The sequence below is a fragment of the Cebus imitator genome, unplaced genomic scaffold (assembly GCF_001604975.1).
Source record: "Cebus imitator isolate Cc_AM_T3 unplaced genomic scaffold, Cebus_imitator-1.0 Scaffold180, whole genome shotgun sequence".
Lineage (NCBI taxonomy): Eukaryota > Metazoa > Chordata > Mammalia > Primates > Cebidae > Cebus > Cebus imitator.
In genome coordinates, this window is record NW_016107495.1 from 1,274,883 (window position 1) to 1,298,956 (window position 24,074).

Sequence of the window (24,074 nt, forward strand, 5' to 3'; positions counted from 1 at the left end):
ATGGGAGGTAGACAGCATTTTGAACTAGGGGCTCTATAAACTGCCATCAGGGAGAGCTCAGGTTTGAGTGTGCTTCAGAGGAAGAGTGGGATTTGGAAGGTGGTTGGGGTGAATAGAGGAAGGCGGTGGAAGCCTTTAAAAAAGAGGGCATACATTGGAAAAAAGGCATGGGAAAGGGAAGAGTATTGGATGTGTTTGAGGAGAGATGTCACCAATCTGGATGGAGTATAGAACTGTAGGGACTCAGAGCGAGAAAAGGTTGAAAAGTTGACAGAGGTCACATTGTAGAGTTTTGAATGCCAGGCTGAATACTTTGTATAAATACAACTCTGCAATTTGAAAGACATCAAAGATTTTAAAGCCAGGCAAAAATGTGCTTAGATCTGTGCTTTAGAGCAATGCTTCTCAAACTTTAACGTGCATATGTATCACCTGGGGGGTCTTGTTAAAAATCAGATTCTGATGTAGGAAGTCTGGGGTAGGGATTGAATTTCTACAGTTCTAACAAGCTCCCAGGTGATGCTGCTGCCCTTGGACCGGGACCACACATTAAGAGTGAAACTTTAAATACCTCCAGCAAGCTTTTATTATAGTTCTCTGGCATAGCTAGGCCATTTTAATGGTTTAGCGGAAAGAAGGGAGGAAATAAAAGAATAAGAGCAGTACGGTGAAAAGGAGAATGTAGCCGGGCGGGGAGCGGGGGGCTCACGCCTGTAATACCAGCACTTTGGGAGGTTGAGGCGGGTGGATCACTTGAGGTCAGGAGTTCAAGACCAGCCTGGCCAACATGGTGAAACCCTGTCTCTACTAAAAATACTAAATTAGCCAGGCATGGTGGCATGCACCTGCAGTCCCAGCTACTGGGGAGCCTGAGGCACAAGAATCACTTGAATCTGGCAGGCGGAGTTTGCAGTGAGCAGAGATCATGCCACTGCGCTCCAGCTTGGGCAACAAGAGGGAAACGCCATCTCAAAAAAAATAAAAAAGAGAACATAAATTAATTCCCCAAATATTTATCCCCCACCCTTCCCCCCATTTGCACTCCTCTGTGCACTATTGATACAGCAATAAGTGGAAGAGATGGAAGTATCTGCTGTCAGGGATGTGAAAGTGGAGGCGGTCTTGGGGTGAACGTTTGCATGTGGAAGGTGATGCAAGACTCCCTTGCAAAGGAGGGAGAAGGGACTGAGTCTATTTTTCTTTATGCAAAGAGTCAGTCATAAATATTCTCATCATTGTCTATGAGGACTACATTCATCACGGCATTTCCAGTGCCTAGTATACTGCCTGGCATATTCGTAAGTGCTCTGGAGTTGTTTGTGAAATGAATAAATGACTTCCCAATTCTAACCCTGAATGACTCACAAGATGATGGTGTTTTAAACAACACAGGAAACATTAGACAGGAAAAGTTGTGAATGTGGTAGAAGGCAGAAAATCAACTATTGCTTTGGAAGTGCTTGTAGAATTTATGTGAAGATATTCACCAAGCATCTCAAATTAATTGCCGAGACCTGTGATGTTCAATATTGTATCCACTAGTCATATGTGACCATTTAAATTTTTTATTTTTAAGACAGGGTCTCACTCTGTCACCCAGGATGGGGTACAACTCATGGCTCACTGCAACCGTGAACTGCCAAGTTCAAGTGATTCTCCCACCTCAGCTTCCCAATTAGCTGAGACTACAGGCCCATGCCATCATTCCTGGCTAATTTTTGTATTTTTTTGGTAGAGACAGGGTATTTGCCATGGTGCCCAGGCTGGTCTCAAACTCCTGAGCTCAAACAATCCATTTGCCTCGGCCTCCCAAAGTGCTGGGACTACTGGCATGAGTCAACACACCTGGCCATAAATTAATTAAAATTAAATAAAATTTAAAATTCAGTTTCTGGCTGGGCATAGTGGCTCTTCCCTGTAATCCCAGCACTTTGGGAGGCTGAGATGGGCGGATCACCTGAGGTCAGGAGTTTGAGACCACCTTGTCTCTAGTGAAAATACAAAAATTAGCTGGGTATGGTGGTACGTACCTATAGTGCTAGCTACTCGGGAGGCTGAGGCAGGAGAAGACCTGAACCTGGGAGGTGGAGGCTGCAGTGAGCCAGGATGGTGCCACTGCACTGCACTCCAGCCTGGGTGACAGAGCAAGACACTGTCACAAACAAACAAAGACAGCACACACAGAACCCCCAAAGCTAATTGTGTCACTCTGCTAAAAGTAAGCACACAAAAGTTCTCTTTACGCTATTGCCCACAGCAGCATTTTCAAACCTTTTTTGATTCTCAAACTTCTTTCACTCTCATAATTTTGTCAACCTCCTTAGGAACTTCAAAAGCATTTTGTCCATTGTTCATAACATATAAGTTATTTTAGATAAATTTTATTTTAAAACAATAACTTTTTATAATTGGAAAGTTATTTTAACATCATCTTAAAGAGTAAAAACAAATGTCTACTTTTTCTTCTGTAACAAGTGATGCATGACATTTAATTGACTTTAAGTATATTAGGTATGACAATTTTCACAACTGGGCATGAGAAATGGCAAGGGTTTTGTTTTTGTTTTTTGTCTATATCAAACATAATCTGGCTTAAGCCTCCCTTTACCTAGGTTGGCAAAAAAAAAGTCCAAACTTTGTGTTGTGTAAGAGTTCCAGAGTTTCTGCAGTTTATCCAGAGTAGAAGTGGGTCAGGCCCTTAAGCCACAGGGATAGCTCTTGCTTTTCTTCTTAGCCGTCTAAAGGCAAAAACTGTGTCTCAGCTCCTCTCTGCCAAGTTAGGTCTCCAGGGTCTTTGCTAAGCTCCTTAAACTGCTGCATCTGGGCTCTTAACACCAGAAGGGCTCGGGGACCCCCTACCCAGGGTCCTCCTACCCAGTGCACCTGAGGCCTCAGGACTGCTGGCATTTCAGGAGCCAGCTTCCTTCCTGTCTCAACCCTCTGGGACACTTCAGCTTAAAATTTTCACAGATCGAGACTGATTTGAGGGTTGGTTTTTAGGTTCCTGACAATTGTTTCAGCCCTGAAAAACTAACTCCCTGCTGTGCATTCGGAGTTTGAAGACCCTATGAACAAAGGCCTACCTTCTTTGGTACAGGGAAGCATGAATCTACTTTCTTTGTCAGAAAGATGCAGCAATAAAAATATAGTGTAAATTACTCAGGAAGTCACTCTGCCTCATAAAACAACGAATACAATTTCTTACTACATATTTATGTAATAAAAAACTTTTTTGTTAACAAACATATTTGTATTAAGGTTCAATTGAAAACCTAAAATGCACAGAACTTAAGTGTATAGGGTGATGAGTTTTGACAAACTTATATACCCATGTAACTAAAACCCTGATCAAGATATGCCTTAGCCATAGCCCTGAATGGAAACGACCCTCATGTTTTTTCTAGTCTCTGCCCTCCTCTCTGCTCAGACGCAACCTCTATTCTGATTTCTATCGTCATGGATTAGTTTTGCCTATTCTTTTTTTTCTGAAGAAGTTAAAAGTTTAATTTAGGAATATCTTACAACAAATAAAAGTGTAAAAAACAACATATCAAAACTCATGGAATGCAGCAAAAACAGTTACAAAGGAAATTTATAGCAGTACATGTTCTATGATTTGAATATTTTGTCCTTTCAAAACTCACACCTAAATGTTATCCCCAATGTGGCAGCATTGTGAGGGATTCTTTTTTTTCTTTTATTATTATTATACTTTAAGTTTTGAGATACATGTGCAGAATGTGCAGGTTTGTTACATAGGTGTACATGTGCCATGGTGGTTTGCTGCACTCATGAATCCATCATTTACATTAGGTATTTCTCATAATGCTATCCCTCCCCTAGACCCTCCATTTCCCCGACAGGCCCCAGTGTGTGATGTTCTCTTTCCTACGTCCATGTGTTCTCATTGTTCAACTTGCACTTATGAGTGAGAACATGCCGTTTGGCTTTTTGTTCTTGTGTTAGTTTACTGAGAATGATGGTTTCCAGCTTTATCCACGTCTCTGCAAAGGACATGAACTCATCCTTTTTTATGACTGCATTGTACTCCATGGTGTATATGTGCCACATTTTCTTTATCCAGTCTATCATTGATGGGCATTTGAGTTGGTTTGAAGTCTTTGCTATTGTGAACACTGCTGCAATAAACATACATGTGCATGTGTCTTTATAGCAGAATGATGTATAAACCTTTGGGTATATACCCAGTAATGAGATTGCTGGATCAAATGGCATTTCTGGTTCTAGATGCTTGAGGAATCACCACACTGTCTTCCACAATGGTTGAACTAATTTACACTCCCACCAACAGTGTAAAAGCTTTCCTGTTTCTCCACATCTTTTCCAGCATCTGTTGTTTCCTGACTTTTTAATCATCACCATTCTAACCGGCATGAGATGGTATCTCACTGTGGTTTTGATTTGCATTTCTCTAATGACCAGTGATGATAAGCTTTTTTTCATATGTTCGTTGGCCATTAGTTCTGCCTGTTCTTGAACCTTGCAAAAAATAGAATCATACATTATATGTTCTTGTGTGTCTGACTTCTTTTGCTAAACATAATGTGTTTGAGATTCACACATGTTGTTGACAATTTTTTTTTTTTTTCTGAGACAAAGTCTCGCTCTGTCATCCAGGCTGGAGTGCAGTGGTGCAGTCTTGGCTCACTTCAGCTTCCATCTCCCAGATTCAAGCGAGTCTCCTGGCTCTCAGCCTACCAAGTAGCTGGGATTACAGGGGCTCACCACCATGCCCAGGTAATTTTTGTATTTTTAGTAGAGATGGGGTGCCGCCGTGTTAGCCATGCTGGTCTTGAACTCTTGACTTCAGGTGATCCACCCCACCTCGGCCTCCCAAAATGCTGAGATTATAGACGTGAGCCACTGTGCCCAGCCCATCTTTTTCATTTCAGTCACTCTGCATGGTATTGCACTGTGGTTTTAATGTGCATTTTCCTAATGACTAATAATAGTGTGCAACTTCTCATGTTTATCAGCCATTTAGAAATTCTCTGTTATCAGTGTTTCTTTTACTTAACTGATTTGCAGGAATTCTTTGAATACTATGGACATGAGTCCTTTGACAGATACAGGTATTTAAAATAAATTCTGCCACTCTATGACTCACTTTTTCATTTACAGTGGTGTCTTAATGACCAAAAGTTCTAAATTTTAATGAAATCCAATTTATGAAGTTTTGATGTTAAGATTAGTGTTCTCCTCCTTACCCCCTCCCCCACCCCCAGTGCAAGAAATTTTTGCTTACCACTAGGCCATGAAGATACCTGCCTATATTTCTTCTAGAAGCCTTATTTTTTTTCTGTTTCACATTTAGATCTATGATCCATCTCAAATTATTTTTGTGTATGGTGTGGGGTAGGGGTCAACACTCCCCTCCTCCCTATGTAGATATCTAATTCTTCCAGTAGGGCAGGAACTAGGGTAAGAATGAGTGAGGTACTTATCTTGAACACAAAATGTAAGGAGCACCAAAACTTAATAATCGAGATATTTAATGAAACATTCTTGGCCGGGCACAGTGGCTCATGCCTGTAATCCCAGCACTTTGAGGCCAAAGCAGGCAGATCATGAGGTCAGGAGATCGAGGCTATCCTGATCAACATGGTGAAACCCCGTCTCTACTAAAAATACAAAAATTAGCCGGGAGTGGTGGCACGTGCCTGTAATTCCAGCTACTCAGGAGGCTGAGGCAGGAGAATTGCTTTAACCTAGGAATCGGAGGTTGCAGTGAGCCGTGATTGCACCACTGCACTCCAGCCTGGCAACAGAGTGAGACATCATCTCAAAAAAAAAAAAAATTAGTTAAACACAATACCATTATCATGCCAAAAAATTAACAGTAATTTTGTAATACCATCAAATACCCTTCAGCGTTCAAATTCCAGTTATCATCTGGGCGTGGTGGCTCACAACTGTAATCCCAGCACTTTGGGAGACCGAGGCAGAAGAATTGCTTGAGCTCAGGAGTTGGAGATCAGCCTGGGCAACATGGTGAAACCCCGTCTCTACTAACAATACAAAAATTAGCTAGGCGGGGTGGTGTGTGCCTGTGGTCCTAGCTACTTGGGAGGCTGAGGTGGGAGGATCACTTAAGCCTGGAGGGAAAAGGTTGCAGTCAAGTCTGCTCCCCAGCACACCAGCTTGGGTGATGGAGCCAGATCTTGTTTCCAAAAAAAAAAAAAAAAAATTCTAATTGTCTCCTAAGTGATATAAATTATTATTTACAGTCTGTTTGATTAAAGATCACAGATTGAAATGGATTTGTGTATCTCTTAACTGTCTTCTAATTTGTAAATTGTCCATTTTCATTCCTTTCTTTTATCCAATTATATGTTGAAGAAATGGGGTCGGGTGCGGTACCTCACACCTGTAATCCCGGCACTTTGGGAGGCCGAGGTGGGTGGATCACATGAGATCAGGAGTTTGAGACAAGCCTGGCTAACATGGTGAAACCCTGTCTCTGCTAAAAATACAAAAAAAATTAGCCAGGCATGGTGGTATGTGCCTGTAATCCCAGCTAACTTGGGAGGCTGAGCCAGGAGAATCACTTGAACCCAGGAGGCAGAGGTTGCAGTAAGCTGAGATTGCTCCACTGCACTCCATCCTGGGCAATGGAGCAAGACTCAATCTCAAAAAACAAAAAATAAATAAATTTGTTTTGTAGAGTTGGGGTCTCACTATATTGCCCTGACTGGTCTTGAATTTCTGGCCTCAAGCAGTCCTCCCACCTTGGCCTCCCAAAGTGCTAGGATTACAGGCATGAGCCACCGCGCCCAGCCTATAATCTTTTTTTTTGTAGAGTTGGTGTCTCACTATATTGCCCTGACTGGTCTTGAATTTCTGGCCTCAAGCAGTCCTCCCACCTTGGCCTCCCAAAGTGCTAGGATTACAGGCATGAGCCACCATACCCAGCCTAAATGTCATTTTCTAAATGATCCTGATACTTGAAAACACAATAGATTTTTCTATATTGACTTTCTACCTAGAGACTTTGCTAAATTTGCTTATCAATTCTAATTATCTATCTGTAGATGTTTTTGAATATTCTACACAGTTATATTGTCTGCAAATAATAATTTTATTTCTTACTTTCTGATTCTTATACCTTTTCTTTTTCTTGTTTTATTGCACTGATTAGGACTTCCTGTACAATGTTCATGGAGATGGTATAGTGGGGATTCTTATTTTTTGTGTGTGTAGAGGAAAGTTTTCAAGAATTTACCATTTATGTGTAATGTTTGCTATATGGTTTTTGCAAATACTCTATCAAACTAAGGAAGTTCCCTTTTATTTCCAGTCTGCAAATAGTTTTAGTACGAATGGGTGTTATTTATTTATTTATTTATTTATTTTTGAGAAAGAATCTCACTCTGTTTTCAAGGCTGGAGTGCAGAGGTGCGATCTTGGCTCACTGCAACCTCCGTGTCCTGAGTTCAAGTGATTCTTGTGACTCATCCTCCTGAGTATCTGGGATTTCAGGCAAGCATCACCACACCTGACTAACTTTTGTATTTTCAGTAGAGATGAGGTTTCACCATTTTGGCTAGGCTGGCCTCAAACTCCTGACCTCAGGCGATCTGCCCTCCTTGACGTCCCAAAGTGCTGAGATTACAAGCGTGAGCCACTGTGCCTGGCCAGGTGATAAATTTTATCAAGTGATTTTCATGTCTCTATGTGAGATGGTTATATGGTTTTCTTGTTTATTCTATCAATGTGCTGAATGACACTAAGTTTTAAAAATAAAACAACTGTGAATTCTTGGAATAAATATAACATGTTCATGATGATGTTCATGATGCTTTTATTTTCTTTTCGTTTTTTTTTTTTTTTTCTTGAGATGAAGTCTCACTCTGTCACCCAGCCTGGAGTGCAGTGGTACAATCTCGGCTCACTCCAACCTCGTCTCCTGGGTTCAAGGGATTCTCCTGACTCAGCCTTCCTAGTAGCTGGGACTACAGGTGCCTGCCACCACACTCGGCTAATTTTTTATATTATTAATAGAGATGGGGTTTCATCATGTTGGATAGGCTGATCTTGAACTCCTGACCTCAAGTCATCCACCTGCCTTGGTCTCCCAGAGTGCTGGGATTACAGGCCTGAGCCACTGTGCCAGGCAGATGCTTTTCATATATTACTGGATTCACTTTGCTGATACTTTGTTTAGGACTTTTGTATCTATGTCCATGAAAGAGATTGGCTTATAATTTTTCTTTCTAATATTGTCCTTATTAGATTTTAGAATCAAGGTCATTCCTGCCTCCTAACATAGAAGGAGAATAATTCCTCTTTTTCACCTCATTGGAATAAGAGACACCTCTAGCACAAAATTCTAAAGGTTTTTGACGTTTTATGCCAGGAACCTGGGACAAAACCAGATTATTATAACAAACACACATATATGAAAGAGAGAGACTGATTTTAAGAAATTGACTCACAAAATTGTCAGGGCTTAACAAATCAGAAATCCTTAGGACATACCAGAAACTCAGATAACTGTGTTGATGTTGCCGTCTTGAGTCCAAAATTAGTGTAGGCCAAGCTCGAAACTCAGGCAAGGATTTCCCATTGCAGTCTTGAGGCAGAATTCCTTCCTCTTCAGGAAACCTCAGTCACTGCTCTTAAGGCCTTCAACTGATTGGATAATACCCACCCACATAATGGACATTAATCTGCTTTAAGGTGTACTAATTCTAAAGGTTAAGCACATCTGAAAACTACTTTCACAACAACACCTAGACTAGCTTTTGAACAAACAACTGGGCACATAGCTTAGCCAAGTTGACATGAAATTAACCATCACAATCCTATGTTTTCTGCTGAGAGTTTTATAATTTTACAGCTCTTACATTTAGATCTTTGCATCATTTTGAATTAATTTTTGTAGATGGTGTGAATTAAGAGGCCAACTTCATTCTCTAGCATGTGGCTGTCTAGTTGTCCAAGCACCATTTGTTGAAGAGACTGTTATTTTCCTATTGCACGGTCTTGCTACCCTTATAGAAAATCAATTGATTTGTAGATATAAGAGTTTATTTCTAGATTCAATTTGATTTCATAGATCTATATGTTTAGCCTTAGGCCAGTACCACACTGTTTTGATTACTACAGCTTTGTAAGTTTTAAGATCAGGAAGTATGAATCCTCCAACTTTGTTCTTTTTCAAGATTATCTTGACTATTCAGGGACACTTGTAATTCCATATGAATTTTATGACCAGCTTTTTCATTTCTGTCAAAAAGTCTATTGAGATTGTAATAGGGATTATACTGACTCTGTAGATTGCTTTGGGGAATATTGCCATTTTAACAATATTAAATATTCCAATCCATGAACAAGGGATATCTTTCCATTTATTTACGTCTTCTTTAGTTTTTCAACAATGCTTTGTACCTTTCAGTGTACAATCTTGCACCCTCTTGATTAAATTTATTCCTGAGTATTTTATTCTTTTGGATGCTAAAAATGGGGCTTTTATTAGCTCTAATAGGTTTCTTTCAGATATTCTATATGTAAGATACGTCTTCTTTGAACACAGTTTTACTTATTCCTTTCTAATTTGGATGGCTTTTCTTTTTTTGCCTAATTGCTGTGATTAGAACTTCTGTATAATTTTAAACAGATGAGGCTTCACTGGGGCAGTGGTCCTGAATTCTACACCCAGTGGGGTGAAGGACCTGCTCTAGTGTCTCTACTGGGCAGGAGTTCCACCCCCAGGGCTTTGCCAGGCCCACACAGCTTTGGGTAGAGGTTGTCTAACCTGTTGAAAGTGAGGCAATGGTCCCCCTTTTCGAAACTGAGGTGGCAGCCCTGATGATCTCTGAATTGCCTTCCAGGTTACTCTTCCCTTGTCTTCAAGAATAGCATATGATTGTGGCTGAAGAGCTCTATGGTCCTGAACTGTAAAATTCCAGAAGACCAACAGCTTTCCCTCATTCCCTCCCATCTGTTGCTGCTTCAGTTCAACCTGGCAGTTTTCCTGCTGTGGTGACTGATTGACTGATTAATCTGTTTCACACATATACTGATGCCCCTATTGAAGGATTACTTGATCACACCTTTAGTGTTCTCTTTGAATACACTTTCTCATTGTTTTTTTTTTTTTTTGCAACACGAATAGGCTGAGAATTTTTCAAGTCCTTAAATTCTAGTTCTTTTTTGCTCAATAATTCCATCTTCAAGTCAATTCTCTCTTCTCACATTTTACTATAAATGGGAGAACCAAGGCACTTCTTCAAAACTTTACTTAGGAATCTCATTAGCTAAATATCCAATTTTATGACTCACAAGTTCTACTTTCCATAGAACACTAGAACATGAACAGAATTCAGCTAAGTTCTTCACTACTTTACAACGATCACCATTTCTGTTTCCAATAATATGTTCCTTATTTTCCCTGAGGCCTTGTTAGAATGGCCTTTACTGTGCATATTTCTACCAACATTCTGTTTGTGATTACTTAGATATTCTCTAAAAAGATGGAAGCTTTCTCTACAACTCTCCTCTTTTCTTCCTGAGCCCTCAGCAACATCACCCTTAATAGTTCATTTCTGGCAATGTAGGCTTTTTCTAGCATGCATCTCAAAACTCTTCCACCCTCTACTCATTACGCATTTTTTGGTGTTTGTTGCAGCAGCACCCTCACTTCTTGGTACCAATTTCTATCTTAGTCCATTCAGGTTTCTATAATAAAATATAAACTGGGTGGCTTATTAACAACAGAAACTTCTTTCTCACAGCTCTGGAGGCTGGGAAGTCCAAGATTGGGGTGCCAGCATGGTCAGATTCTGGTGAGGTACTTCTTTTGGGTTGCAGACTGCCAACTTCTGTGTTTTTACATGGTGGAAAGAGTGAGAGCTATCTCTGGAGTCTTTTTTTTTTTTTTGAGGCAGTCTCTCTCTGTTACCCAGGCTGGAGTACATGATCTCAGCTCACTGTAACCTCCTCCTCCTAGGTTCAAGCAATTCTCATGCCTTAGCCACTTGAATAGCTGGGATTACAGGCATGTCCCACCACACCTGGCTAATTTTTGAATTTTTAGTAGAGATAGGGTTTTGCCATGTTGGCCAGGCTGGTCTCAAACTCCTGGCCTTAAGTGATCCACTCGCCTCAGCTTCCCAAAGTTCTGGGATTACAGGTGTAAGCCACCGTGCTCAATCGTCTGGAGAATTTTTTGTGAGGACATTAATTCCATTCAAGAGGGCAACTCTTATGACCTAATCACTTTCCAAAGGCCCCATCTACTAATACATTTCATTGAGGGTGAGGATTTAAACAAATGAATTTTTGGAGGACATAAACATTGTCCTCCAATGGATCCATTGCAACGTCCTTTATAATGCTAAGGAAGTCTCCTTCTATTTTTATGGTTATGTTTTTTTTAAACCATAAATCGTTGGATTATGTCAAATGCATTTTTCTACATTGATTTATATGATCCTGTGAGTTTTTTTCTTCTTTATGTTATTAATGTGGTATATTACAGTGGTTTATTTTCTTATGTTGAAAAACTTTGCATTTTTGGGAAAAATCCTGTTTTCACTATTTCTATTCAACATTGTTTTGAAAGTTCTAGGCAGACCAATTAGGTATACTATGAATAGTTTGCTTTTTTTTGACTGAAAATTTCTCTATTTTGCCTTATATTTTGAAGGGTAGTTTCACTAAGTATAAAAGTCTAAGAGCAATGTGCTATGGTTCATGCCTATAATCCCAGCACTTTAAGAAGCCAAGACAGAGGGATCACTTGAGGCCAGCAGTTTGAGACCAGCTTGGGAAACATACTAAGATCCGATCTCTCCCAAAACAAAAAAACAAAAAAGGCTGGGTGTGGTGATATGCACCTGTAGTCCTAGCTACTCAGGAGCCTGAGACAGGATGATTGCTTGAGCCCAAGAGTTTGAGGTTACACTGAGCTATGTATATGCCACTGCACTGAAACTTGGGCAACAGAGAGAGACCTGGTCTCTAAAAGGAAAAAAAAATCTAGGTAGGCAGTTATTTTATTTTAGCACATTAAAGGATGTTATTCTATTGTTTTCTGGCTTCCAATATTCCTAAAAGATATAAAGTGTTCATCTTATTCTTCTTTTGAATAAAATGTATCTTTTAATTTTGCCTGTTAAGATTCATTGTGTGGGTGTTCAGCATTCTGTAATGTACTTAAGTTTAGGTTTTCTTTGCCTTCATCCTGCTTCATAACACTTCTCGCATCTAAGGCTTTCTCAGTTTTGGAAAGCTCTTAGCTAGTCCCTTAAGAAAACAGACTATATTTTGAAGCAGTTTTTAGGTTCACAGCAAAATTGAGCAGAAAGTACAGAGAGTTACCATATACTCCCTGACTTTTAACTTTCAAATACTGTTTCCGCTCGCCTTTCTGTCTGCAACTTGTATTCTGTTTCCCTTTCCTTCTGGGACTCCTATTACTCTGTCCCATATGTCTGTTGGCTCTTGTATCTATTTTCTTTCCATGCTTCATTATGGATATTTTCTTCAGACATTTCTTTAGTTGTGTCTAATCTGTACCCCTTTCTGAGTTCTTTATTTCTTCTGTTCTACAATTTCCATTAGATTTTTTCTTTTTTTTTTTAGTTTTTAGTTCTTGGCCAAAATTATCCATCTTGTTATCTAATTTCTTGTATATTTAAAGCATATATATTTAAAAAACCATGTTTTATTACTTCAATATCTGGATTGCCTATGAATTTATTTTTATTCCCTAGGTTTATCTCTTAGTCTTCAATCATTCAGTCTTGTCTTCTAGTAAGCATGGCCATGTTTGATTTAACACTGGAGAGTTTATATATAAATTTGAAGAGAAAAATTCAAGGTTCTGGATTAAGTTTCTTTCCTCCAGAGAGTAGAGCTATTTTAGCTTCTGGCAGTCATTTAGATTAGGGATCATCTCAATCCAATAAAAGATTGAATTTATCAGAGGCTGAGATTCTATTTTTGAACCTGGTTTATTTCAGGTTTATTACCTGCCTTGTCAGCCTAGCATCTCCTACTATTTAGCAAAAGTGTACCTGGCAATCATGACATGCTGATTTCAGTGATGTTCCCACTTGCCTGAAATACTCTTTCTTCACCTAAAAGTCTTGTGCTGATTCTTTAAACTCCAGTACAAATACAACTTCTTGAGTAACTCTTCCCTTCTGTCTTAGGAAGTTAATCACTATCCTCTATATCCTCTGACATTTATGTTTGTTAGAGTATTTATATATGGCTATGGGTGCCAACTCTATCAATATCTGATACATGAGATGTATCAATATCTGATATTTAAAAGGTGAGATGTGCTGTCAATAAAGTCTCTAACCTAGAAAATAATCTGATTTTCGTTTTTCTTTTTGTGCTTCTCTAGACTTCAAAGCACGATATATGGAAAAAGATCCAGAAATTAACAGGTTAGAATGATTCTATCCTTTACTCTTCAGTTCAAGGTTAATGACAGACCAATTATGGGTCTGCCTTATGACTCTAGCCTTAAATAGCAGGTGGAGGGAGGTTGGAAAAGAGGATGTAAATGGAAGAAGTGTGCTTCTTCTAGCATCTCCATGTCTAAAGAGATGTATGTTAATCTGTCCTAAGAATAGAAAAAAAAAAGAGCTGTATCTATACAGCTCCATGGTTCCTTTCCTCATGCTTCCTCTCCTCAGCTCCTTTTGTTCAAATCCCAAGGAATTCGGGAGGAAACTTGGTGAGATTATAAAATGGACAAAGGGTAACTACCAAGAGTTTGGTGAGGGAAGTTTCCCTATCTTTTTTCCCCCACCATAGATACTGGATAGACTCCTTTGGAGGAAAAGATATGTATCGTGGCCTCTCTTTCCCCTACTCCCACTGCTTATTACTATGATTATTCCTATTCTTCCCAATGTATATAGCTTACATCTACTGTATGATGAAGGCAGCATGTATGATGGAAGCAGTGTAGCTTTTTGAAAAATGTTGAGATGGGTTAAGTCTGAGATCTACCACTAATTAGCTTCATGATCTTGGGCACAACTTCATCTTTATTTCCTTATTTGCAAAAAGGGGGTTGGACGAAATGATGTCAATAATCATGATGCTGATAGATTCTTCACCTCTTCTCCCAGATCCGCAGTGGGAAGAAACCCTCAGGATGGCCTGTACTGAAGCTAACCTGACGTGGTGAGTAAAGCCTGTCTTCAGCCAATTCTACTGATAAACTCTGTGAAAGAAGTAAAGTACCTCGTACCCTGTTTTACTTCCTTCACTATGATAGCTTTCTCTTTTCTAAGTTAAATCTCTCTTACTGTTTTCCTTACTGGTATTTTAATGAGACTTCAATTACATTGACATACAATGTTGCATCCAGTGTTTCAGAACTCCCTGGGGACTGGACCCAGGACTATATACTCTGGTCAATGGAGCAGAGTCTTCAACAGATCTTCCGACACCTGGAAAGCACAAGGTCAGGCATTGTAGTTTCTGGGTGAGGACTGAAGGTGGTAGAGGTTTTAAAAAGGAGGAAGGAAGGGGAGGAAGGAGGGAGGGACAGAGTTCATTTTGTCTGTGGAGGAAGTTCAAAGTTCAAACTGGTCGAAGGGTCATTTCTGGGTGGAAGGGGAACAGTTTTCTCCCTTTGTCCTCGTGGAGGAATTCTTTCTATAAGTAACTGATGCTGGGGAAATAAACTTTTTTTTCCCCAATTCTCCTTCAGGCCAAAAATATTTTGCATTTGAAATGGCCACTTTTTTCCTTTTCCTATTTCAATGCAAACGGAAACATTTCTCTTTATTTCTTAGATCAAGGCTTATGGAACAGGATTTGCCTGAACCACAGGATACAATTTCTTCCTCTACCTCCTCTGTTCTTGTGGCTCAGAAGACTGTTCTACGCTGTTGTGACTATAAGAAAGCAACACATTCTACTGACCACAGCATCTCCTTTAGATCACCATGCAGTAACTCCAGTCTGTGTCATCTTCCTGTCTTTTCTGAAGGAACAACTTGGGAATACCAGAGCCATAGTTTACCTATTTCCCACAAAAAGCAGGCATCTGTGTTTGAGAACCAAGGCACAACCCTGCCTCCTTTTCAGCTATCAGAGTCCCAGAAATCAAAACATTTTCAGAATTTGACAGATCTTTCACCCTTACAATCTCAGAGCTCTTTTATCAACTCTACTTCTGAGCCTCTAAATATCTGCAAACAAAAAAGGAAAAAAAAAGATGAGAGAAGGAGCAAGAGTCATTTGACATCAGATCACGAGCCAAATTCTGTTTCCAAGGACAGATCACAACTTCCAAGGTGGGCTCCGTTCAAGCTCTCTCCTTCAGTTAGAAGGGAGCTAGAAGGACATATGTCTGAGAAGGTTTTCACTTTGCAGCAAAAAACAGTACCTTTACCTGTGAGGAAAACATGGGCGATACTCAATTATTTAACTGAACTACAAAAAGGAGTCGCTGAATCAAATAAACTCCAAACTCAGTTATCTATGCCCATTCATCAAAACACTGAGCAAAATATTAACAAAAATTCCCCAGACCTTCCATCATTTCCGCTTCTTGTGAATGCTGAAGTGGGATCCGGAACAAATAGCACAGAAACAAAACTTTCACAGTCACTTATTTCGGGCAAGCAGTTACAGCCTGGGGATGGCCCCCAAATCCTTGGATCCAAGCCTTCAGTTACATCAGCGGGCACTCTACCTCCAAGAAGTTTAGGAGTTAATGTAATTCCAGAGGAAACTGCTTTACTGAAGAAAGAGCCAAAACACATACTAGAGCTTAGTATAGAGAAGAGGGTCATAGGTTTTCCAGAAAAGAGGATACAGCAGCATAAGACACAAGTGACTAATGTGGATTTGACACCAAGTCTACCATATCAAGTCAAGGACAGCATAAAGGTAACTCCACTGGCATTACTTCAGGTCATGGATTCAATAGGGATGATCCCAGAATCACATTCAGAATCCGTGGGTTTGTTCCCACAGCTGCCAAGTCAAGTTGTGAAACCAATGGAAACTATGAAAACAGTGAGCATTACCCCCAAACCACCAAATAAAGTCATTCAGTCAATGGAGGCAGCCCCAAGGCCAAAGCACCAAGTTGTGGAATCAGAAAGGATGGCCACAAGATTACTGAATCAAGTCACAGATAATAAGAAAGTAACTCCTGTAGCATTGCTTCAAGTTATGGATTCTATGGGGATGATTAACAAATCACATCCACACAAAGAATTAGTGGGAACGACTCCAACACCACAACATCAAGCCATAGGGTCAGTGAAGATGAACATATTATTGAACCATCAAGTCACAAACCCAGAGAAGATGAATCTAAGGCCACAACGTGCAGTTATGGAAACTGTGGAAATGATGCCAGGGCCACAGCATACAGTCATGGAATCAGTTGGCATGACCTCAGGATCACAAAGTCAAGTCATGGAACAAGGAAAGACTATTCCAGGGCCAATATGTCAAGACACAAAATCATCGGAAACGATCTCAGCACCGTTACATCAAGTCACGGATTATGTGAAAGTAACTCTAGTGGCACTATTACAAGCCATGGATTCCATGGGGATAGTTCCACCAGCACAGCCACATGTTACAGAATCTAGGGGTTTGACCCCAGGTTCACAGTTGCAAGGTAGAAGATCTGTTCATCTGGTCCTACCACCAGAGTTTCAAGATATAAACACTGTGGAGCTGACACTAAGACCACCAACGGAAGACACAAAATCTGCGGAGTTGACCCCAAAGACATGGTTACAAGATGTCAGATCTGAGAAGATAGCCCCAGTACTATTGTTTGAAGATGTGAAAACTCCCCAAATGGTAGAATGTAGGAGGTTAATTCCTGAGACACATGTGCAAGGTATGAAATATGGGGAATTGGACAAAGGGACACAACGTCAGGCAGTAAAAGCTGCAGAGATGAGCCCCAAACCAAATCACCAAGCCACAGAGCCTGAAACATTGACCCCATGGCATCAAGCCTCAGAATCTTTAGAGATGATCTCAGAGCCAGGTTATCAAGGAAAAGAAGCAAAGTTGACCTCTGACACTTGTCACCAAGTGGAAAAATCTATTGGGTTGATCCAACCATCTTTAGGAACTACCCCAGGGCCACTGAGCCAAACTTCAGAATCTGTGGAGATGAGCTCAATGTCATTCCAAGACACTCTTAAGACAGTGGACCAACTTGGAAAAGCAATGAGGGAAACTGCAGTATCACAACACACAACAAAAGAATCTCTGGATTTGATACCAGGATCAGAGATACAAAGTGTGAAATCAGAGGTATTGACCACAGAGCCACAGTCTCATGATATGAAGTTTGTTCATTGCAATCTAGGGCCATGTTCAGAAGTTACTGAGTTGTCAGAGACACCCCCCACGTCAGAACATAAAGACACAGAAACTATGGGGTTGGCATTGTCTCAAGTTGATAAGACCTGGGGGGTCATCCCAGTACCACTACATTCAAAAACAGGAGTTTTGGAGTTAACGCCAGGACCAGGCATGCAATATGAGAAATCAGAGCCACTACTACAAAACTTGAAATCTGCAGAGTTAACCAGTGAGTCATCTCCATTAGTGATAGGATCTAAAAAGTTAATTACAGAACCAAAACCACATGTTATGGACCTGACCCCAGGGCCACAGGTCCAGGGAGGAAAGTCTATGCAGTTGGATCTAAAGTCACAGTTGCAAGACGTGAAACATGTGAATTTAATCCAACAGCCAACTACAGGAGTGGTAGAATCAGAAGAGATGATACCAAAGCCACCACTACAAAGTATGCCATTGGAGAATTTGACTAAGAGGGCAGAGCTCCAAAATGTAAACTCTGTGGATTTAAATCTAGGCCCATGTCAGCCAAGTGTCAAATCTTCTGCATTGACCCCAGAGCCACAGATACAAAATGTCAGATTTTCAAAGGTATTTCCAGGGCCACTTCTTCAAGGAGAAAAACCTGTAGATTTAATCTCACAACCCCTACATTATGGTGCGAAATCTGATGAACTGACCTCAGATTCCCCAGTTCAGGACATCAAATCATCAGATTTTATCACAGACCTAACACATCAAAGTGTCAAATTTGTACAGCTGACCCCAGAACCACAACCTCAAGGTGTGAAATTTGTGGAACTAAACCCAGGACTAGGCGTGCAAGATGTCAGATTTTCTGATTTGATCCCAGAGTCAAAGCACCAAGGTTTCAAACATACGCAGATGACAACAGGAGCTCAGCCTGAAGATATAAAGTCTCTAGGTTTCATACCAGAGTCATCTTTGCAGTTAAGCCAAGGGCCATACGTTGAAGACGTGAAATCTATTCTGTCTACTGAAGAATCACAGTTTCACAGTATGAAATCTGCAAAATCAACCTTAGAACTACCATCTCAAAGTGTAAAATCTGAGGAAGTAAACTTAGGGCCTTGGCAGCAATATCTCAAATTTTCTGAATTGACTTCAAGGCCAAAGCTGCAAGGTATCAAATTTGGGGATCAAACTCCAGGATCAGCGTTTCATAGTGTGAATTCTGTAGAGGTGGTCCCAGAGTCAGGACTGCAAGATTCCAAACTAGCAAAGATGTCTCAAGGAACTCAAAGCATGAAACAGGAAGGGCTTAACCCAGAGCTGCAGCTACAAGATGTCAAAATTTTTGATTTAGTACCAGGAACTCAACCTCAGGGTGTGAAATCTTTAGAGTTAAACTCAGGGCCACAGCTACAATGTGTACAATTTTTAGAGTTGACCCCAGGGACAGAGATGCAAGGGGTACCGCCTATGGCAATGGCTCCAGGGCCAGAGGGGCAAGGGGTTAAGCCTGAGTTGTTAGTACCAGAGCCACTGTTTCAAGATGTAAAATATGGAGTAGGCAATCAAGTGCCAAGCCTTGAAGTTGAAGTTTCCAGTAAATTAGTCTCAGAGCCACAAATGCCAGGTGCAGAATCCATGGAGTTGACTCTGGGGCCACAGTTGCTCAGTGTAAATCATTCTGAGTTGACCAGAAAACCACAGTTACAAGGTATGATATCTTCTGGATTGATACAAGGACCGGAGCTCCAAGATGTAAATCCTGTGGAGGAGAGCCCAGTCTTAAAACTTCAAGGTTTCAGATCTGAAAAGCTAACCCCAGAGCCACAGCTAGAAGATATGAAATCTGTGGACTTAATCCCAGGGCCACATTTGGGAGATATGAAAACTAGGCAGTTAACACCAGAGCCAGAATTGGAAGACGTCAAATCTGTGATGTTAACCCCAGAGCCACAGGCAGGAGGTGTAATACTTGAGGAGGTAACCCCAGGCTCAAAGCTCCAGTCTGAGTTGCTGACCTCAGGGTCACAGTTAGAAGATATGAAATCTGTGACCTTAGCTCCAGGACCATGCCTGGAAGGGATGAAATCTATGGAAATATCTCCAAGTCCACAGCTGGAAGGTGGGAAATCTGTGGCGAGAACCTTAGGGTCACAGAGAGATGTCAAAGCTGTGGAATTCATCCCTGATTCGGAGCTTCAAGGTGTAAAATCTGTGGAGTTGACTCCAGGTTCAAGAATTCAAGATTTTAAAACAGAGGAGTTGGTCCCAGGTACACAGCTGCATGATATGAAGGCTGCAAAATTAAAATTTGGGCTAAAGATGCAAGGTGAGAAGTCTATGGCTTTTGCACCAGAGCCATTGCTTCAAGGGGTTAAATCTGTGGAGATGCTTCGAAGGCCTCAGCTACAAAGCATGAAACCTGAGGAACTGACTTCAGTCCCACAAATGCAAGATATGAAATTTGTGGAGATTACTCCATGTTTAAAGCTTCGAAGTTTAAAATCTATAAAGGAGACTCAAGATCCACATATGCAATGTGTAAAGTCTGTAGAGTTTGCCCCAAGGCAGAAGAGACTGGTAGTAAAATCTGTGAATGTAACCAGAGGACAAGAGTTTGAAGAAGTAAAACCTGTGGATTTAGCCCTAAAGCAACAGTTTCAGGCACCTGAGGATTTAACCCTTGAGCCAGAACAGGATGGTCAGATATCTGTAAACTCACCAGAGCAGCAATGTGTGAATTTTGAGCAAGTAAAGAGATGGTCTGAGTCAGAAGGTATAATGTCTTTGGAGTTAATTCCAGAGTCAAAATCTGAAGGTATAAAATCTGTAGACATCAAGTCTGACCTACAGTCGAAAGGTATAGAATCATCTGAATTGACTCCAGAACCAAATATGCAAGATGTAAAAGCGAAAGAGTTCAAACATGAACCACAGTTGCAAAGTCTGAAATCTCCCAAATTGACTCCAGGACCGCAGTTGCACCAAGCGAAACCCTTGGGCTCAACTGCAAAGCCACAGCTTCAAAGTGTGAAAATCGTGGAGTTAAGCAAAGAGCCAGAGCTTGGAAGAATGAAATCTGTTCAGTGGATAACAAGACCTGAGTTACAAGGTGTAAAATCTGTAGGATTAAATCTTGGGCCACAATCTCGAAGTGTCAAAACTGCAGAGTTGAAACGTTCCATACAGTTGGGAGATATAATAGCATCTAAATTGGTTCTAGCACCAAAACTTCAAGATGCAAAACCTATGGAGTTTAACCTTGGGTCACAGTTCCACTGTGTGAAAGCTCCTGAGTTGTCTCAAGGACCACAGCTGCAAAAAAGGAAAATTCCAGCATCAAGCTCAGAGCCACAACTTCAAGGTGTGAAAACTGTGGAGATAAACCAAGACTCACGGCTTGGAAGTGCAAAATCTGTGCAGTGGATACCAGGACCTGAGTTCCAAGGTGTAAAAACTGGAGGGCTGAATCTTGGTTCACAATCTCGAGGTGTCAAACCTGCAGAGTTGAAATCCTCCATAGAGTCAGGAGGTGTAAAATCATCTGAATTGATTCTAGGGCCAAAAATTCAAGGTGCAAAACCTGTGGAGTTTAACTATGGGCCACAGTTGCAATTTGTGAAAACTCCTAAGTTGTCCCAAGGACCACAGTTGCCAAAAGGGAAAATTCTGGCATTGACCTCAGAGCCACAGCTTCAAGGGGTAAAAACTGTGGCGTTAAACCAAGACTCACAGCTTGGAAGTGTGAAATCTGTGCAGTGGATACCGGTACCTGAGTTCCAAGGTTTGAAATCTATGCTAAAATGTGGTTCACAATCTCGTGCTGTCACACCTGTAGAATTGAAACCTTCAATACAATTAAGAGATGTGAAGTCATCTGAGTTGACTCCAAGGCCAAAGCTCCAAAGTGTACCACCTTTGACATCACTCCAGGAACATCAGTTGCCAGGGTCCAAAACTATTGATTTGAAGTCTGGGTTACAGTTGAGAAGTGTGAAATCATGTGGCCCAATTTCAACATCAAAGCTCCATGATATAAAATCTATGGCATTCAAACCTGGGCTTCATTTGCAAGATGTGAAATCTTCTGAGTTGACCCCAAGACCACAGCTGCACAAAGTGAAACCCTTGGAGGCATATCCAAGAACACAGCTGCAAGATGTGAAGTCTCTAGTGTTTACACAAGAGCCACAGTTTTCAGGGGTGAAATCTGGAGTATTAAGCCAAGAGCTACAATTACAAAGTGATAAAACTGTAGCGCTGAACTTCTTACTACACTTGAAAAGTACGAAATCATCTGGGTTGGTTCATCAGACAAAGCTTTCAGGTATGAAATCTGAGGAATTTAGCTCTGGGCCACAATGGCAATGTGTCAAATCTTCTAAGTTGACACCTAAGACGAAGTCCCAAGACATGAAGTTTATGGAGTTAAATCCCAGCTCACAGTTAAAAAATATCCCACATTCTGATTTGACCACGAAGACCAAGATTCAAGGTGTCAAATCTACAGACTTCAAACCTAGGCCACAGTTGCAAGGAGTGAAATCTGAGTCGATATCGAAGACAAAGCTTCAAGAAGTGAAATTAGTGGAATCCAACTCAGGCCCACAGTTGCAAGATTTGAAATCATCTAGGTTGATAGTGGGTATAAAGCTTCAAGACATTAAATCTATGGATTTCAGTTCTGGACCACATTTACAGAGTGTGAAATCATCTGAAATGATTCCAGGGGTGAAGCTTCAGGGTGTGAAATCTGTAGACTTCAAACCTAGTCCAAAGTTACAAAGTGAGAAATCTGATTTGACCCTGGGGAGGAAGTCTTCAGGTGTGAAATCTGTAGAGCTGGAATCAGGCCCACAGTTACAAGATATAAAATCTTCTGATCTGACCATGGGTATAAAGCTTCAAGATGTAAAATCTGTGAAGCTCGGTTCTGGACAACAGTTTCAAGGTATACAATCTTCTGAGGTAATCTCAGGGACAAGGCTTCAAAGTATGAAATCAATGTATTTCAATTCTGGACAACAGATACAAGGTGAAAAATACTCTGAGTTGATTCAAGGAACAAACTGTCAAGATGTAAAATCTGTAGAAAATAACCATGGTCCAAAGTTACAAGGTGTGGCATCTTCTCAGTTAACACTAGAGACAAAGCTTCAAGTTGGGGAATCTGTAGAGTTGAACTCAGGCCCACAGTGGCAACATATGAAATATTGTAACTCAATCAAGGGGACAGAGCTTCAAGACGTAAAATCTGAGGAGTTCAGTTCTGAATCACAATTGCAAGGTATGAAATCTTCTGAAGAGATTCCAGTGACAAAGCTTGAAAAAGTGAAATCTGCGGAGCTCATGCCTAGGCCAATGCAGCAAGATGTAAAATCTTTTGAATTGTCTCTAGGTACAAAGGTACAGGATAGGACATCTCTGGGGTTAAACTCAACTTCACAGTTACAAGATAGAAAATTATCTATGTTGACACCAGGGATACAACATCAAAGTGTGAAATCTACAGAATTCAATCCTGGAGCAAAGTTGCAAGATAGGAAATCTGGGTTGATAAAGCTTCGGACAGTGAACTCTACAGAGGGCAACCATGACCCAGAATTGCAGGTTGCAGAACTCTCTAAGTTGGCCTTGGAATCAAAGATTCACAGTGTGGCACCTTCTGAGTTCAATACTGAAAAGCGGCAGCCAGATGAGAAATCTCACAAATTGATTCCATGGCCAGACCTTCAAAGTGTCAAATTTACGGTGTTCGATCCTGGGCCGCATTTGCAACATAGAAAACCTTCAGAATTCTGTACAGGGACAAAGCTTCAAGATGTAAAATCTATGAAATTCAATCTTCAGCAACAGTTGCAAGGTGTGAAATCTTCTGAGTTGCACTTTGGAACAGGGCTTCAAGGTATACAATCTTTAGATTTTGAGCCTGGGCCACAGGTGCAAGGAATAAAATCTGTCAAGTTGAATCCTGGGCCTGCGCTTCAAGGTATAAAATCTAAGATGTTCTGCCTTGGACCACATTTGCAAGATGTGAATTCTTCTGCATCCATTCCAGAGCCACCACCTCAGTGTGTAAATTCTATTGGGTGCAACCGTGGGCCAACTTTGCAAGGTTTAAATTCTTTTGTATGTATTCCAGGCCCTAAACTTCAGTGTGTAAGTTCTAATGGGTTCAACTCTGGGCCAATCTTGCAAGATATGAATTCTTCTGCATCCATTCCAGAGCCAACACTTCAGTGTGTAAATTCTATTGAGTGCAAACCTGGGCCACATTTACAAGGTGTAAATTCTGCATCCATTCCAGCACCTAAACTTCAGTGTGTAAGTCCTAATGGGTCCATCCTTGGGCCAAACTTGCAAGGTGTGAATTCTTCTGTATCTAGTCCAGAGCCTCCACTTCAGTGTGTAAATTCTATTGAGTATATTTCTAGGCCAGATCCACAAAGTGTGAGTTCTTCTACATCCATTCTAGGGTCCAAACTTCAGTGTGTTAATCCTAATGGATGCAATCCTGGGTCAAATTTGCAAGGAGTGAATTGTTCTGCATCCACTCCAGAGCCACCACTTCCGTGTGTAAATTTTATTGGGTGCAATCCTGGGCTGCACTTACAAGGTGTAAATTTCTCTGCACCCATTCCAGGGCCAAAACTTCAGTGTGCAAATTCTACTGGGTGCAGCCCAGGACCACATTTGCAAGGTGTGAATTCTGCATTCATTCCACAGCCGCAAGCTCAGTGTGTAAATTCTACTGGCTGCAA

General features: G+C 40.8%; 1 protein-coding gene across 1 annotated transcript; it reads left to right on the forward strand.

The window, feature by feature from the left end:
- Positions 1–14,261: 14,261 nt before the first annotated feature.
- Positions 14,262–24,019, forward strand: LOC119473722. The gene is made up of 6 exons (XM_037744651.1): positions 14,262–14,455; positions 14,790–16,509; positions 17,065–19,543; positions 19,586–19,950; positions 19,987–23,763; positions 23,957–24,019. The coding sequence occupies exons 1-6, from the start codon at positions 14,409–14,411 to the stop codon at positions 24,017–24,019; spliced, it is 8,451 nt and encodes a 2,816-aa protein (XP_037600579.1). The 5' UTR covers positions 14,262–14,408.
- The last annotated feature ends 55 nt before the right edge of the window (positions 24,020–24,074 follow it).

Excerpts from the sequence above, each read along its gene's own strand:
- LOC119473722 (XM_037744651.1), top strand. The coding sequence starts at position 14,409 with ATGGAGCAGAGTCTTCAACAGATCTTCCGACACCTGGAAAGCACAAG. Across the intron at positions 19,544-19,585 it reads ATCTGTGGAGTTGACTCCAG|GTACACAGCTGCATGATATG; the intron begins GTTCAAGAATTC and ends AGTTGGTCCCAG. Across the intron at positions 23,764-23,956 it reads CTAGGCCAGATCCACAAAGT|GGCCAAAACTTCAGTGTGCA; the intron begins GTGAGTTCTTCT and ends CACCCATTCCAG.